General features: G+C 37.3%; 1 protein-coding gene across 2 annotated transcripts; it reads left to right on the forward strand.

Annotated features, from left to right (window-relative positions):
* Positions 1 to 346: 346 nt before the first annotated feature.
* Positions 347 to 14,275, forward strand: LOC104905426 (kinesin-like protein KIN-UB). 2 transcript variants are annotated; one of them, XM_048640904.2, is made up of 19 exons: positions 347 to 791; positions 2,966 to 3,066; positions 3,159 to 3,281; positions 4,141 to 4,326; positions 4,486 to 4,707; positions 6,397 to 6,550; positions 6,881 to 7,030; positions 7,206 to 7,294; positions 7,590 to 7,793; positions 7,965 to 8,087; positions 8,547 to 8,681; positions 8,785 to 8,916; positions 9,168 to 9,306; positions 10,066 to 10,161; positions 11,306 to 11,431; positions 11,573 to 11,698; positions 12,204 to 12,347; positions 13,442 to 13,570; positions 13,670 to 14,275. In XM_048640904.2, exons 1-19 carry the CDS (start codon positions 635 to 637, stop codon positions 13,828 to 13,830), a joined length of 2,697 nt encoding a protein of 898 aa, XP_048496861.1. In that variant the 5' UTR covers positions 347 to 634; the 3' UTR covers positions 13,831 to 14,275. The 2 variants fall into 2 exon arrangements, with proteins under 2 accessions (XP_048496861.1, XP_010692275.1); XM_010693973.4 differs by having other exon boundaries at positions 10,066 to 10,158.
* The last annotated feature ends 1,492 nt before the right edge of the window (positions 14,276 to 15,767 follow it).

Consider the following 15,767-nt stretch of genomic DNA (forward strand, 5'->3'; position numbering starts at 1 on the left):
CTGATTAGAACTTATTGGACCTTACTAGACCTGATTGAAACTTATTGCACCTGATTAGAACTTATTGAAACTTATTAGACCTGATTGAAACTTATTATTATGATTGAACCTAATTAAAACTTATCTAAACCAAATTGAACTTATCTGAACTGAACTTATTCGATCAAAAACTTAATTTATTAAGGTAAAGAGAACGCATATTAAAACACTAACCACTTGTTAACTCCCTACCCATCAGGGTAAATACGTCACTTAACCCCACCGCATTTACTGACCCCACGAGCATCGTCCCTTCTGACAAGCTTAAACCTCCAATTGGGTCCCACCATTCTGTCTCTCTCTCCTCTCTCTTGTCTCCTCCTTTTTCTTTCTCTCTCCTCAAAACTCCCCTTTTTTCATTGATTTTGAACTTCATAAAACTACTCCACTACTCCATTATTATCCCCCACCATTTTTGTTGACTATACCTTGACTACTTTTATATTCTATCATTTTTACCCTAATTTGTCGCACTATAAATATTCTCCGCTTGATTTCTCCCCTGATTTCTGCGAACTTCTACTGTCCGAGTTTTTCTCTCATGGTGTCTTGAAGAAAACCTTTAACTGCAACTATTTGACTAAGAAGCTCAGTTATGGCTTCCAAAAACGGCGTTGTTCGTGGAAGTTATTATAAGTCTGATAGAACTTCCGTGGCTACTAACTCCAAGTCTTCTTCTTTCAAATCGAAGCCTCCTGTACGACGTAGCGCTTCTCTAGGTGGCGGTGGCAATGTTAAGGATGCATCTAATGGTTAGGGTTTGCTTTTTCTCTCTCTTCGTTGTGATTCCTGCGTAATTTTGATTTTATGAAGTTTCGATCTGTTTTTTGTGCAATGTTAGTTGATGATTAATTGATGAAGTGTTCTTTTTTTTTGTTTTTGGAATTTTGAAATATGGAGTGCGTGATTACGCATCATGTGGTATCGTTGGCGAAGTGTGTTTAATTGAGCAATGTGGTAGGATAATCGAAATTTTGTGTGCGAAATTTAGTGTTATGTGTGTGAAATTGGAGCGAAGAACTTGTTAATTTTTAGTCTTTTTGGTAGCGAAGTGGAAGTATGGATGGTAGTGGCGTCAGCTCTGTGATCACAGTAATGATAAGTGTTCGTTTCGAAGGCGTTGTATGAGGTGAATTACACATTTACACTATGGAGGTACACTTACTGTTGTATGACATCTGTTTAAGAGCTTGTAACGGCTATGCTTGCAATTTTTCGGCTAGGATTTCAAGCGAGAGAGTGGTATTCGGATGAAGCTGTCAATTCATGATGGTGTCAGCTGTTTGGGAGCGTGACATTTGATAATTTGCTTATGGAAAATGTTCATTGATGGTCTGTGATTCTGTGAGTGTTGGAGAATATACTGCGTGTTCGGTAACAACTATATAAATAGCATTTCGAGGTTGGACTAGGTCAAAAACTGCTGCTAATGTCTAAAGGTGAAGAGTGGTGCAGGTGCTTGGTGAAGTAGGGTTTTAACTTTTGGGATAGCTTTTAGTTGTCGAGTTAGTATTTTGGAAAAGCCAAAAATTAGCTCTTGTGAAGGAGTTACTTTGGAATAGTTAATGAAGGTACATTGCTGTTCTTGTTTTAGTTCTTGTTAATCCAAAGGCTAACCTGATTGCTTTCGATACTATTTTGAGTTTTGACAGCTAACCAGTTCTAACAACTAACATTTAATACTAACTATTGTGGTAGCCAACAAATACCACAATTACTTCTTTTGTCGAACTTGAAGTGCCTTCTTAGCTACTGGAAACCTAGGAGTATGCGCAGTTTTGCTGTTTGTAGAATTTAAACTTTTCACTGGGGACTTCAGGTTCTACTACTGTGAATTTAATAGAAGGCTTGGCTGGAATTGAAAGAATGCTCTGCGTCTATGAAGATTGCGATCCAGAGAGAGCAGTGTCCCTATCATCAAAGAGACAGATTTAGATGCTGCTTTAGATGGTGCAGATTCAGTTATTTAGTACACATTCTGTTGCCTCAGCATATTGCTTTACTAAGCATGTGGGTTGGATGTACCATACTCTCTGAGTGGTGTAGCATATATATTGAAGACTAGATAATGTTGCAGCTCATAGTGGATTTGAGAGATGATTATTGTGATCTGTGATGTGCATTATAAGTTCGTGAATATTGACAAGAGTGCTCATCTGGATCCATATTTTTTCTGAAGAGACCCATTTCTCGCACTTGTGTAGGAATGCTAGATAGGAGAATACAGATTTCTCAGAGAAATCTAACTAAGAGCATTTAGTTTGTTGTTATTGTTATACTTCTGGAGCAGCAATTATGCCTCATACTCTCTCTGTCTCTACATACTTTACTCATTTGGCTTGTCACAAATTTCAAGGATAGAGTATTGTGTGGGCAACTTAATATCCTGTGGAGTGAAGAAGTAAGGATTGATGTTATTTTTATAAGGTGAATCCGTGAATCAAACCCAGAAAAGGAAATAGAGGAAGCATTTCAAGACAATACTAAAGGGGAAGTAGAGAAAGTTTTGAGAGATGGAGGAGTATATGCAGTTTTATAGCCTGAAGTAGTTGTTATGGAAACTGTTTGAGGAGATTCTCTTCTGTAGTTCTTTTAATGCTGTGGTCCTGCGCCTGCGGAATAATTAATTGTTTTGGAGACTATTGGAGAAGCTGATGTTTTCTTATTTTCTCATTTAGGATGGGTCAATTGTTACACTCTCAATCCTTATGTGTCACTCCTTGCAGCACCTGTGTATTTTTTTTTGATTTCGTTGGATCTTTGGTGTGGCCAATTTCCTTAGATACGTGCTGTTTATAGATGAGTTCTAATTAGTAACTATGCTCTCTAACCAGTCTTTCAACCTTTACTGTCTACTGTCTACTCTCATGTTGTTTCATGGCTACCCAGTTGCATCTATGTATTCTTATGGCTTTTCTGACATCAGTTCCGGGCAGAGTTCGAGTAGCTGTAAGATTGAGGCCTAAAAATGCAGAGGAATCAGTGGCAGATGCAGATTTTGCAGACTGTGTGGAGTTACAACCTGAGGTTTTTTTTTTCTTTCATTTATATCTCTTGCATATGAACTCTGAATTTATATACACTAAATTGCGCACATGGACCGTTTATGTGTTATGCAGCTTAAGAGGTTGAAACTTCGCAAAAACAATTGGGACTCAGACACTTATGAATTTGATGAATTGCTCACTGAGTTTGCTTCCCAGAAGCGTGTCTATGAAGTTGTTGCAAAGCCTGTAGTTGAGGTACACTGTTAATTTCAGTTAGATTTCCTTTCTTGTCAAGTTATATGCAGTTTTGAACTTTGCTTTGTGTCATATGTGAAGTGTTTTAATTTGCTAAATGAGGACATATAATGTCTAGTAGCTTTGTTGGTAATGGTTCCTTTTCTTTGAGTTCCTGTTTTTGAGCATTTAGTCTGAAGCTTGTTTAATAAGGGCATCATAGTTTGTTGAGAATGATGAGAAGAGAGTTGCATTTCAACAACCATGATTATATAGCCTTTGCTTGTTTGATGGTTGGAGTAACCTCACCAAAGTTTGAGTTCTATTTGTTGTAGGCTGCACTGGTGTTGGAGCTTCTTTTTACTTCTAATTCTCTAATAAACCATTTTAATCTCCTCCTCATTTTGTATAATTTATAGTCTAATTAAGGTGATATCCTCCCATCCTAATTAAGGTGTTCATTAGGCTGTTTACTGTGATCTGAGAGAGATAGTATTGGCTGTTTATTTCACGCCTCTTTGCAGCTTATCCATTCCTTTATTTGGGATGGGCCTTAATTTTAAGTGCTTACTCGATGTCATCATTACTATAAAGTATAGACGTGGACGATATGATTGTTATGTCACATCGGCTTTTCCTTTTACTTGATCCAACGGAGAGCCATCCAAAGGTTCTCAATTCTTACTGGAGATGCCTTTATTCCTGAATTCTACTTGATTATTGTCAACATTTCTTCCTTTGATATGGTTGTAGACCAAAACCTTACTACCTAAGCTTGCTTCCTCTCCATTATCTCTGTAGTCTTTACTTTCTGTTTCAGTATTTGTGCTTCAGTTGAGAATCTGTTGCGAGAGTGACTGATGCTTTTCTGGTTTCCTAGAGTGTGCTTGATGGTTACAATGGAACTGTGCTGGCTTATGGCCAAACGGGTACAGGAAAAACTTTCACTCTCGGACAGTTGGGAGAAGAAGATGTTTCTGATCGAGGAATTATGGTCCGTGCCATGGAGGATATCCTTGCTGACGTCTGTTTGGAGACTGATACAGTTGTCGTATCATACATACAGGTTGGTTAAATTTATTACTTGATCAATTTTGCAAAATTAGCATACTATTGTGCATTTGTGGCATTCATTATATCTAACTCTTTCAAGCCATCCAAATTCTCTGTGCCAGATTTCACGTCTTTGTTGTTTTTCTTCTACTAATATTTTGTATTTCTGTAGCTGTATATGGAGACTATCCAAGATCTTCTGAATCCTGCAAATGACAATATTCCTATAACAGAGGATTCTAGAACGGGAGAAGTTTCGTTGCCTGGTGCAACAGTCGTAGAGATAAGAGACCAACACACCTTTCTTGAGCTTCTGCAATTAGGGGAAGCTCATCGTTTTGCTGCTAACACAAAGTTGAATACAGAATCTTCACGGAGCCATGCAATTCTTATGGTAAATTGATATTATTTCACTCCAAACATTTCATTATACATTGCTGTTTTTTCTTTTCACCCCTTGCACCTTCACATGCCGTGGTGCTCACTTTGTGTCCTTCCCTTGTTATGTCTAGAAAAATAACATTGTGATGATGACAATGATGATTCACAGGGGTAGAATTGGATTCTAAATCCAAAGTCCTGTCCATTCCCGTCCAAACTTGTCGATTGGACGGGATATGGACTCGGAAGTTTTTTGAGTGTGAAATTTGTCTTAATTTTGCTATATCTTGAATGCAATATAATCAACAGTTATAAATTTTTAAGTAGTTAATAGCTCTAGCTTAGCTCGACATATATTATCTACTAGTTTTTGTCCCGACCTTAGCTTGGCATATACTACCTCCGTTATTTTTTAAATGTTACACTTTCACATTTTACACTATTCACAAATTGCAATTTGACCCTCATTTGTGATTTATACGTGAATAAAAACATAGTCATGTGGGATCTTGGTAGATTCGTCTTAGTATGTATTTTATTAATATGTACTTATAATTTTTGCAAATACAAAACTAGAGATATATGCCCTCAAAGTTTTAAATTGGTATGCGTAATAAGTGCAACTGTAACAATTAAAAAGGAACGGAAGGAGTAGTATATATAAAAAAATGTTTATTTATTTATTCATGTTATACATTTCTTTTGTATATTTTGATTAAAATCTTCATAATTATTTCAAAATCTTAACAAAATTAGTTTAGCAATTATACTTTAAGAAACTTATCTACAATTTTCTGTGAAAAGAAGATACCTATTTATTTTTATTAGAAGATTTTACACCCCAAAAAAAATCTTACAGATAATTTTGTGCGGGAGATTTTTTAGCTGAGGGTGACATGTGTCACCTCTGGTTTTTGCTCTAGTATATTGTAATAGATATTTAACTGATACTATAATGTAAAGGATGGTAAGTTGATTACGATAATAATGGAGCGGATGGTGTGGCTAAAGATTTAATGTTTGTGTAGTTTTATAGGGCTATCCCTTTAGTGATTGGTCCATACAATTGCCGAGGCCTGCAAAAACGAAGGGAAATGGTAAATTAATTAAGAACCATCAACGAAAGTTGTTCCAGCAGAGTGTGACAAGTGACAACTGTATACCAGGTCAAACAAAACCTAGATAATTAAGATTGACAAATTGACCCTGGATTCCAAAGTTGTAGTTTGTATTAAGGAATATTGACTAAACATATATACCAGATTATGTAATATCGGGACAATTTGCAAGACTTAAAGATGAAGAAAGGCGTACTCTTTTACAATAATAAGTCATGACAGTGTGGCAAGTAGAGAGGGTAAACACATTTGTCTTTCTCCTAGAGCAGTAAGAGCATTGAGAGGACCTGTTTTGCTGGATTTTAGTCATTACTGTAGAACAATGCTCTTGGCTCAATAGCTGCATATATATTTTGCTGCTCTTCTATTTAAAATACAGTATTGTGTGCCTTGTTTGGAAATTCTGTTGTTAATTTAAGTTGTGCCTATTGCATGCTCTTTCTCTCTGCTCCTGCTCTCTCCCTGGAGTCAGGTTAATTTAGCGTGAGAAAAATAATATTATATTTTGTGCCATTTGCATGTCAATTGTAATATGAATCATTAATGTAAGTGAAAAAAAGTTTGATGTTAATGGCCATCTGTAGGTACAAATTAGGAGGTCTATAAGGGGAGGAGAACCTTCTTCTAGTGATGATGACAGCCATTCTCAATCAGTTAAAAATTGTGATCCACCAATAGTGCGGAAAGGCAAGCTAGTTGTGGTAGATCTTGCGGGTTCTGAACGTGTTCAGAAGTCAGGTGCTTCTTTTTAAGATTTCCTTTTGTGGTGTTCATTTTACATGCAGGAAAGCATCATCGTTTTGTATTCTTGTTATCCTCTTGCTGAGCTTTCTGGACTTGGTTTAGTTACTTTTTTGTTAATTATCTCACTTGTCCATTGCGGGGAACCACAATATGTTCATCTGGTGTCAGTTTCCTTTACATATACCGTGTTGATTTAGTGGTATGATTGACATGTAATTCTATGCTCCCTTGATTCTGTTTGTAAGGCTCGTTTTTTAATGATTACCATATGTTTCATAATCTGATCATAACTGAATTCAACCTCCTATTTATTTTGGCTGGTAGGAAGTGAGGGCCATACCTTGGAGGAAGCCAAGGCTATCAACCTCTCTCTTACGGCGTTAGGAAAATGCATAAATGCACTTGCAGAAAATAGTCCCCATGTTCCAGTACGTGATTCCAAACTCACCAGGTTGCTTAAAGATTCATTTGGAGGTAAGGTATTAAAGTGTTAAGCTGAAGTTAACGACTTCTATTGGATCTATTGCTTGCTTTCTCTATGTAATAATCATATGTACTTTTTGGTTGTGCTGATTCTGCTAACTGTTTCCACTAGAACCTCTGTAAAGATACTACCAAAATATATCCTTATACTTCTTTTGGTGTACAGGGAGTGCAAGGACATCCCTAGTTGTAACTATTGGTCCTTCACCACGGCATCGTGGAGAGACTACAAGCACAATATTGTTTGGACAAAGAGTGAGCGACCATTTTCTCTGTACTTTGATGTGATTATACAATGCTCTTTTAACCCTTGTATGAAAGTGCTGTGGTTGGTATTCCATATTTTTTTTAAACGTGATTTCTAAAATACTGCTAGTATATGTATTGAATGTTTTTCTTTTGGTAGAGATCTAGCGTTTTTCTGATACTTTGTGGCTAATTTTATAAAAGAATTGTGATGATGTAGTGAACATAGGAGATATGTATGAATAGACTAATGTATTATTAGCATCTGTAAGATGTTTTGTTACTCAAATTTACTATGTCACAGGCCATGAAAGTTGAGAACATGTTGAAAATTAAGGAAGAATTTGACTACAAAAGTTTGTCTAAAAGGCTTGAAGTGCAACTGGACAAGCTAATTGCTGAGGGAGAAAGGCGGCAAAAAGCATTTGATGATGACGTCAAACGAATAAGTCTTGAATCTCAAAACCATATCTCTGAAGTTGAAAGGAAATTTTCTAATGAATTAGAGGTTTGTAGAAAATGTTAGCTATTTTGCTTCTTTGCTGCTTCACTCATGTATTAGAGGATATTTTTAAGATTCTAAAATCTTTAGACTATCTTTGGAGGGGGTGGCTGTCACCTTTCTGTTTCTTTAGTTGTATTTATCTAATTTTTTGAGTCCTTTCTCTTTGAAATCTAGAAAGAAAGAACAAAATGTCAAATGGAATATTTGGAATCCATAAAGAAACTCGAGGAAAAGTGGATTACGAATCAGCAAAATCAACACAGGAATGGGTTCAGCAATGGTTCATGTGATAGAGAGGTATATTACTGCTGATCACTTACTGTGTGGTTTTTAATGTTTCCAACATTCTGTGTATTGCCAGTATTAGTTTTGTGCTCAAAGCTATGTATACATTCTCTATACAGACTACAGAGGATATTTTTCTGTGTTGATCACTTGATTTTAAACAGCTACTAAGGATTGTAATTAATGAATTGAAATTTGGAACCAATGAATAGTATGATAGTATAGTGCGAATGATGAATGCAAATATGCAATTATTAATATAAAGGACATTAATTTGGGATGAGATAATATAGATAAGTGAAAATATTTTTAGGACAGAAATAGTATATGATTCTATAAGACTTGTTGTTTTCGCTCTCCATGTTTTATTTTTTTGTAGAAACATATATGCTTGGCTTTGAACATAAGTAATATGTGCTACATACATCTGCATTGAAGAGTGATGACTTTGCTGCTGTCTCTTTCTTATAGGAACGCAATTTACCCCTATCCGAGGACGTTACTGAGGCTAAACGGGTTCTTGAAAATGAGATTCATCTGAGAAAGGCAGCTGAAGAGGAGGTCCACAACCTGAAAACTCAACTAGCCCAGTTGACATCTTCGGAGGCGTGCTCCTACTCTTGTTTTATGGTGTTTTTGGTCATTCATTTTTTTTCTCTCCCTAAATAGCCTTTTTTCCTTTCTCAACCTGATTTTTCTGGAATTCTAGGGAGGTGGAACTACTGAAATTCTTAAATTTCACCAGATGCTGGAAGATGAAGCCTATGAGAAGAAGAAGCTTCAAGATGAAATTACATCTTTGCAAGGACAATTGCTGCAGCTCACATTTGAAGCTGATCAGGTTTCTAACCTCTCTTTTTCTAGACGTGTGGTTGCTGCTTTGCACAACGATCTTATAATTGTTAGCTCTTTGGACAAGACCTTATCATGTGATAACTAATAAGAGACCCCTGCAATACCTTAATATATTAGGACTACCATCTTTGCTGTCTATGGACGGGAGGCTGGAGGAGGGTATTGTTGTTACATACTCTAAGGCGGTGTTGTCCAATTTGGATTATTTTTTACTTAATCAATATGTTTGTGCTACAGATGCGAAGGTACATTGAGAGGATTGAATCAGGAAATGGCCTTTCTGGTTCCCATTCTCTGACGTCCCCAAGTAGACACTCCCAACACAAAGACAGAGAAAATGGCCATAAGTCATCCTTTAATTCACTGTTTGAACAAGGTGAGATAAGGCATGTTTTGTATGCATCAGTTGTTTGGCTGCTGCACTCTGTGTCATTCTATTTCAATTCTCATTTCTTTAATCATCATATACATTTATTGATGTTGGGCAGTTTCGCAAATACCATCACGGCCTGGTTGGTAACCGTTAATAAATGGTGGTAATGAGAATGAATTCCAAGTGTAATGTTACAAGGAAAGCATCCTTAAAATCTCAATGGGGTGGCAATTTCAACCCCAAGTTTGTGTTTTTTTTTTTCTGAAGGCAATTTAACCCCTAAGCTTGTTTTTTCTCCAATGGGAAGCAATTTTCATTACCATCCATTACCACGTACAAGGTGGTATCAGATGAGAATGAAATTTAAAAAGAAAAATAGACACTTTAGTATAAATCAGCATTACCATGGGAATGAAAAATGATTTTCTTGACAAATTTACATACAAATTCATTCCCATCAGCACCCTTTATAACCAACTACCAAACGGGGCGTCAATGTCATTTAGAGAATGGGGCTTTTGATAGCTATGAACGTGAAATCCTAGTACCATCTCCTTGTTTGGTGACCAAGGTGGAGAAGGGCTGGATAAGAAGGATGTTATCGATTAATCTATGGTGAAAAGTGCTATTATATGTCTTGAGCTTTTCTGGGATTATTAGCCAATCATCGTGTGACTTTCACCATTGGCTGCAATCATGCATAACATAAAAAGATATAAAACTTCCTTTGAATATAGTTTGACTTGTTCATCATACTTGCAGTTGGATTGCAGAGGATTTTATCGATGCTCGAGTCAGAGGATGCCAATATACGTATTCATGCAGTGAAAATTGTGGCCAACCTTGCCGCTGAAGGTCGTAAGAATCTAATGCTTGAAGATGCAATCTTGCATTTTTCTATCATCTTTAGTAGCAGGATTTATAAAATTAGCATGATGCAATCTTGCATTTTTCGATCACAATAGTACTGGGATTTATAAGCAGGGAGCAATCTTGCATTTATCTGTATTGTTTAGTAGCAGGATGCAATCCTGCATTGATCTATTTTATTTATTAGCAGGATTTTTGAAGTAGCAGGATGCAATCTTGCATTTATCTATTTTATTTAGTAGCAGGATCCATAAAGTAGCAGGATGCAATCTTGCATTTTTGTGACTCAAAGCTATAATCCCCTCAATACCCAGACAAGGCTATGGTGTGAAATATGTTCTTGGTTAATCTAAATTCTTGGGGAAAATTATGTTCAGTTTCTTAGAAAAAATCATCACTCTGAAAGGCTCGTTTGAAACTTTTTCTGATGTATTGTCTTTTTTCTACTCAGTTTATAAAGCAAAGCCAATCACTTCTTAGCGTGCCTTCATTATGCCATCAATACTGTCCCTCATCTTATTTGCTGAGAGGAAATGTCTTGGAAATACGTTACCAAGGTACTTAGATGGCAAAGGAGGAGTCACACAGGTGGTATTCTCCCCACCTTGAATGTCTCCCTTCTGGTTGACCTGGTTTCGGGTCACCATCCAAGTGCTCTAAGAGTCTAAGGAGGTGCACCTGTTCCTAAGCCTCTTAGACAACAACCCTTACCATATCAAGTAAACAAAGTAATCGAGCGTAACCGTGTCAGTAATGAAAAAAGAACTCAAACCTATATGAAAGTTAGAGTTGGGGGTGGTGGGATGCACTCAATGACACCAAGAGTCTCCTTGAATATGTTATACCAGATACGTAGTCTTAAATATTTGCAGGCATTAAGGAGTGTCATAAGCAAGCTAATAATGAGACTATCAGGCGCTCTTCTTTTGGTCTATGCACACTGCACCTAGATAATGTGCGAGTTTCTCTTTCTTATGTCCTTCCACTCATCATCAGTTTTTCATGGTGCTTTGGCAAATTATTTTCTTTCTATTGCCGTCCTTCATCTGCTCAACTTGTGTAGATACAAAGCAACATCTCATGAATTTTGTGTTGCAAGTTAAAAGCTAAAAGAGAATTGGTTGTTATGTAGAAACAAACCAAGAGAGGATTGTTGCTGCTGGAGGGCTTAGTTCCTTGTTAATGCTTCTTAGAAGCTATGAAGATGAAACTGTTCGCCGTGTAGCAGCTGGAGCAATAGCCAACCTTGCAATGAATGGTAAATGTTTGCTTCCTTTATTTCAAGAAAGCTGGGGTCCTGTTTGTGTTTTGTCCCACAGTTTCTGGATGGCCGCGAAGTTGGCTGTCTATATGTTAGTTTTACTCTCATTCTTGTGTCGTCTCTTATTGGGACTTGCAGAAGCCAATCAAGAACTTATAGTAGCCGAAGGTGGAATTAGTCTCTTGTCAATAACAGCTGATGATGCAGAAGATCCACAAACTCTTCGCATGGTTGCTGGAGCAATGGCTAATCTATGTGGAAATGGTAATTTCTATCATGTTGTGTTTCAGTCCTTCCAGTGTTATTGAGCCTCATGTTATTATCAATTCTTTAGAGCTTCCCTTTGTCAACTAACAATCTTATAAATTGCATTTTTTTTCTGATCCAGCTATATCTATATCGATAATATATGTGAATTAAATACATTTTCTCCAAGTCTTTTAAGAACTTGATTAAAGGTTATCTTTGATGCTCACAGATAAATGTTGTCACTACTATTTCTTGTGTTTCTGTGTTTTCACTAGTGGCTGTCTCGCTTGTGCTTTCTGACTTTCCATTCATTGGTCTTTCTTTTGCTGTATAATTGAGAGTAACTTTTATTGTTTCAATATATACAAAATGCGGAAATTGAAGGAACTTCCATACAGCTATTAAATGGATTAAATTCACATTAAAAATGCTTTTAGCCTGCCAACATTACCAATCTTATAGACTATATGCAAACTGTTCTATTTTATTTGTTTTTTTATTGTGTGTTTGCTTTTGCCAGATAAGCTTCAGGTCAAATTACGAGCTGAGGGTGGTATTAGGGCATTGCTTGGGATGGTAAGATGCAGACATCCGGATGTTCTTTCGCAGATTGCACGTGGGGTAGCTAACTTCGCTAAATGTGAATCTCGGGGTGCGACTCAAGGTATGTGTCATCTTCAATGGCTTTATGTGCCTGATAAATTATGTGTCTTTCCATGCCGATCATATGTCAGCGATGGTTAATGGTACTTGATAAGGGGAATCGCTAGCTGGCTCGTTGAGTAACTTGGTTGAGTAGTAGGGGGAGTATACGTTACTCATATACCGTGGGCTTGCTCAACTTTTATTGCATGAGATTTCGGAGGACACTTAATGTTCAAAGGCTTTGTTATTATCTACATATCTTAGAAAATCTGCCTATGTCATTAACCTGCAGAGTCAAGTAGTTTTAGTCTTCAGACGTGTTGGCAGGGATATCACATCTAAAATTATATTCAGTTCTCCCTTCAATACTCCTTGCACTGGTATTGGCGATAGTTGATGTGTAGTGTGCGAACTTATTGGTGATTTGTGGTGGAATGTGATTATCACTTCATCAGCTCTAGGAGAATTGAGTTTCTTCATTTATAGCCCCATTTCCCTTCTTTATTTCTTTAAGGTTCAAATATCAATAGAGACTGTAGTATCAGATCCTAATATCTCGACCTAAGGCTTTAAAAGAAAACCCTCAGAAAGGCATCCTACGAAATTAAATGTTACAAGCAGCCTATAATAATTTTTCAATTGCCAATAGAGGCTTGGTTTGACATTTTCATGAGCCAAGCAGAGTCAAGATCGACTCAAGATACTCGTGAACAAGCTTGAATGATTCTTTAACTAATTATAGTCACATGTTATAAATTTTAACTTGTAAATATTGGTAAAGATTCGGACAATACTTGTGAGAAACTCAAGATGATAGGGAATGTTATCTGGTTTTAAGTAGAATTCTGAGCTTAGTTGAACTTGGAAATTTTTTGAGCTTGAAAAAGTTTGAGACTCAGCTCAAGCTCGGATGTAGATATTACGGGCCAAGTTGAGCAACCCCTAGCTCAAGCTTGATTAAACTTGTTACAAACCTAACTACAAATATCAAACATATAGTTTATCATGGAGTTCTTAGTGGTTGAAGAATCAATTTGAGTATGGGATCATTAGCTATTGAGACATTTTGTCGGTTCCTCTGGTGTACCTCATGCTAGTGCCTTTCCATTTTAGGGTCGAAAACTGGGAAATCATTATTGCTTGAGGATGGTGCACTTCCTTGGATTGTACAAAACGCCAACAATGAAGCTTCACCTATCAGGCGGCATATTGAGCTTGCACTCTGTCACCTAGCTCAGCATGGTGAGTAGACTTCTCTCTTTTTTCGAAGAAGCTTCGAAAGAAAATGGTATTATACATAGTGAAAATAATATTGGAGATAAATGTACATCTTATCTGCAGAAGTAAATGTGAAAGACATGATTGCTGGGGGTGCACTCTGGGAGCTGGTACGCATATCTCGGGACTGTTCTCGGGAAGACATTAGGAGTCTTGCCCGTCGCACCCTTACTTCTAGCCCCACTTTCCAAGCAGAGCTGAGGCGCTTAAGGATAGATATATAATCTTGAGTAGGATAATGTTTCTCCACCCTTCCAGAAAATCCAGTCGGGTTTTCATGTTGCAGCGCAGCGCCCTCTGGGTTAGATAAGCGGAAACATATGATGCTTAATAAGAGTGACAACTGTGAATTTTTCCGGAGGTCTGCATACATAGTGGTGGAGAGGTCAGTTTTGTAATCTTGTAGTTCTATGTATATCGTTTCGGCATTATTAGAATCTGGGAGAGGGAGCTTCCCTCTCATCTACCACATCTGAATGGGCAATCGATTTATATTGGGCTCTTGGGGTTCCCCTTTTCCCCTTAATGAGTCAATGGTACATTAGTTAAAGAAGTTAGCTCAGTCTCATATCTATATCATGGTCCCTCATAGTAATATGTAGAACTTATCTATTTTATAAACTGTGTAAATTCTAATGTATATCAGTGTTCCATTTTTGCCCTATACAAGTCTTATTCTTTTTAATGTATATGCAATTCTCGTTCTCTATCTTTCCCTAAAAACTATTGCAGTTACTGTAGAGTTCTTTTTTTTTTTTTTTTTTGGGGGGGGGGGGGGGTGTGTGTGGAGGTGATTAGTATCTTCTAAGAAAGAATTTTGGGGGAGGGGGATATTATGATAACCATGTTTTTGGAGAAACATGTTTGGACGTAGGTTAATCCTCTAATTATGCGTTCTACAGTCTACACCCACTTTGAGATGATTACCTGCATTCTGGAGCTTCTATTGGTATGTTCCGAGGAGCCTGTATATTGTCGTGGTGTCCGCACACTAGTGTCATCTAGGAGGTGGCCTCAGTGGTCTTCAATCATGGGAAGAAGTGTGGCGGCCTGAGGCTGGGGGTAGGAGCATGTGGCAGAAGGGGTGGCAGCTCGGCAAGGGTGAATGTTGGTGGCAGGAAGGAGTAATAGGGTGGGGGGGAGGGGGGCAGGGAGGATGAAGAGTCTGGAAGTCCATAAATATGGGCAGTAAATGGTTTGTTTCTTTCACTTACACTGGTCCTAAATTTGGATGTTGTCCAAGTAAAACTACCCGCATAACCTTTTTTTTTTTATATGACCCGTATAAGTTTAAGCAAAGAACAACTTATTTTTTTCTTTGAGGAAAAAGAATATGTATTTTAGCCAACTAGATTCTTTTTAAGTGTAAGATTGAATATATAGAGGTTGACACACAATAGTGATTAGTGAGCATCGTAGCGCAATATATGCTTGCCCACAAACCAGTTATATTTGGTCAGTGCTGGAAGTTAAGTGTTCGAGAACGCGTACACTGTCGTGAAGCCTAAAGACAAAGGTTAATAATTTATCTCATCATAAAAGAAAGCTGTGGAAAAGGACAAAGGAGGGTATCGACAAAGTCGCAAAGGCAATCAAGAAAGACTCGAGATCATAACCAATTAACAAATTATTTTCCACCATATAGAAAAAAGGACAAGGATAAAGCAGAATAGCGACAAAGTCGTAAAGGCAATCAAGATCACACAAATATTTCAACAAATTCTTAAAGTGAAGCAGAGTTATGAAAACAGAAGAATAACACTCGACATCCGAAACCACTGGTTTGCCTACTCCATGAGTAGGACTGTAGGAGAGAACAAATTTTAGTAGGTTTTTGAAAATAGAGAACAAATTTCAATAGGTCTTTGAGAAGAGAGAACAAATTTCTTACACTTTGTCCGGATAGAAGAAAATGGAGAGAAAGGAAAGGGAGAGACAGGAAGGGCGAACACGTTCCCTTGTTTGGATAAGGGATTGGGATGGGGAGAGGGAATATTCATTTTTATTCCTCTTTAATGAACATAATCCCTTCCAAATTGGAAAGATTTGCATGTTCCCCTCGCTTTTATTTCCCTTCCTTATCTATTGGTATAAATGAGGCAAGATATCTCCCGAGCTATTCGAGATCGACTCAGTCAAAACTCGAGTCGAGTGAGCTTGA

This window comes from Beta vulgaris, chromosome 1 (genome assembly GCF_026745355.1).
Source record: "Beta vulgaris subsp. vulgaris cultivar EL10 chromosome 1, EL10.2, whole genome shotgun sequence".
In the NCBI taxonomy this organism is placed as follows: Eukaryota; Viridiplantae; Streptophyta; class Magnoliopsida; order Caryophyllales; family Amaranthaceae; genus Beta; species Beta vulgaris.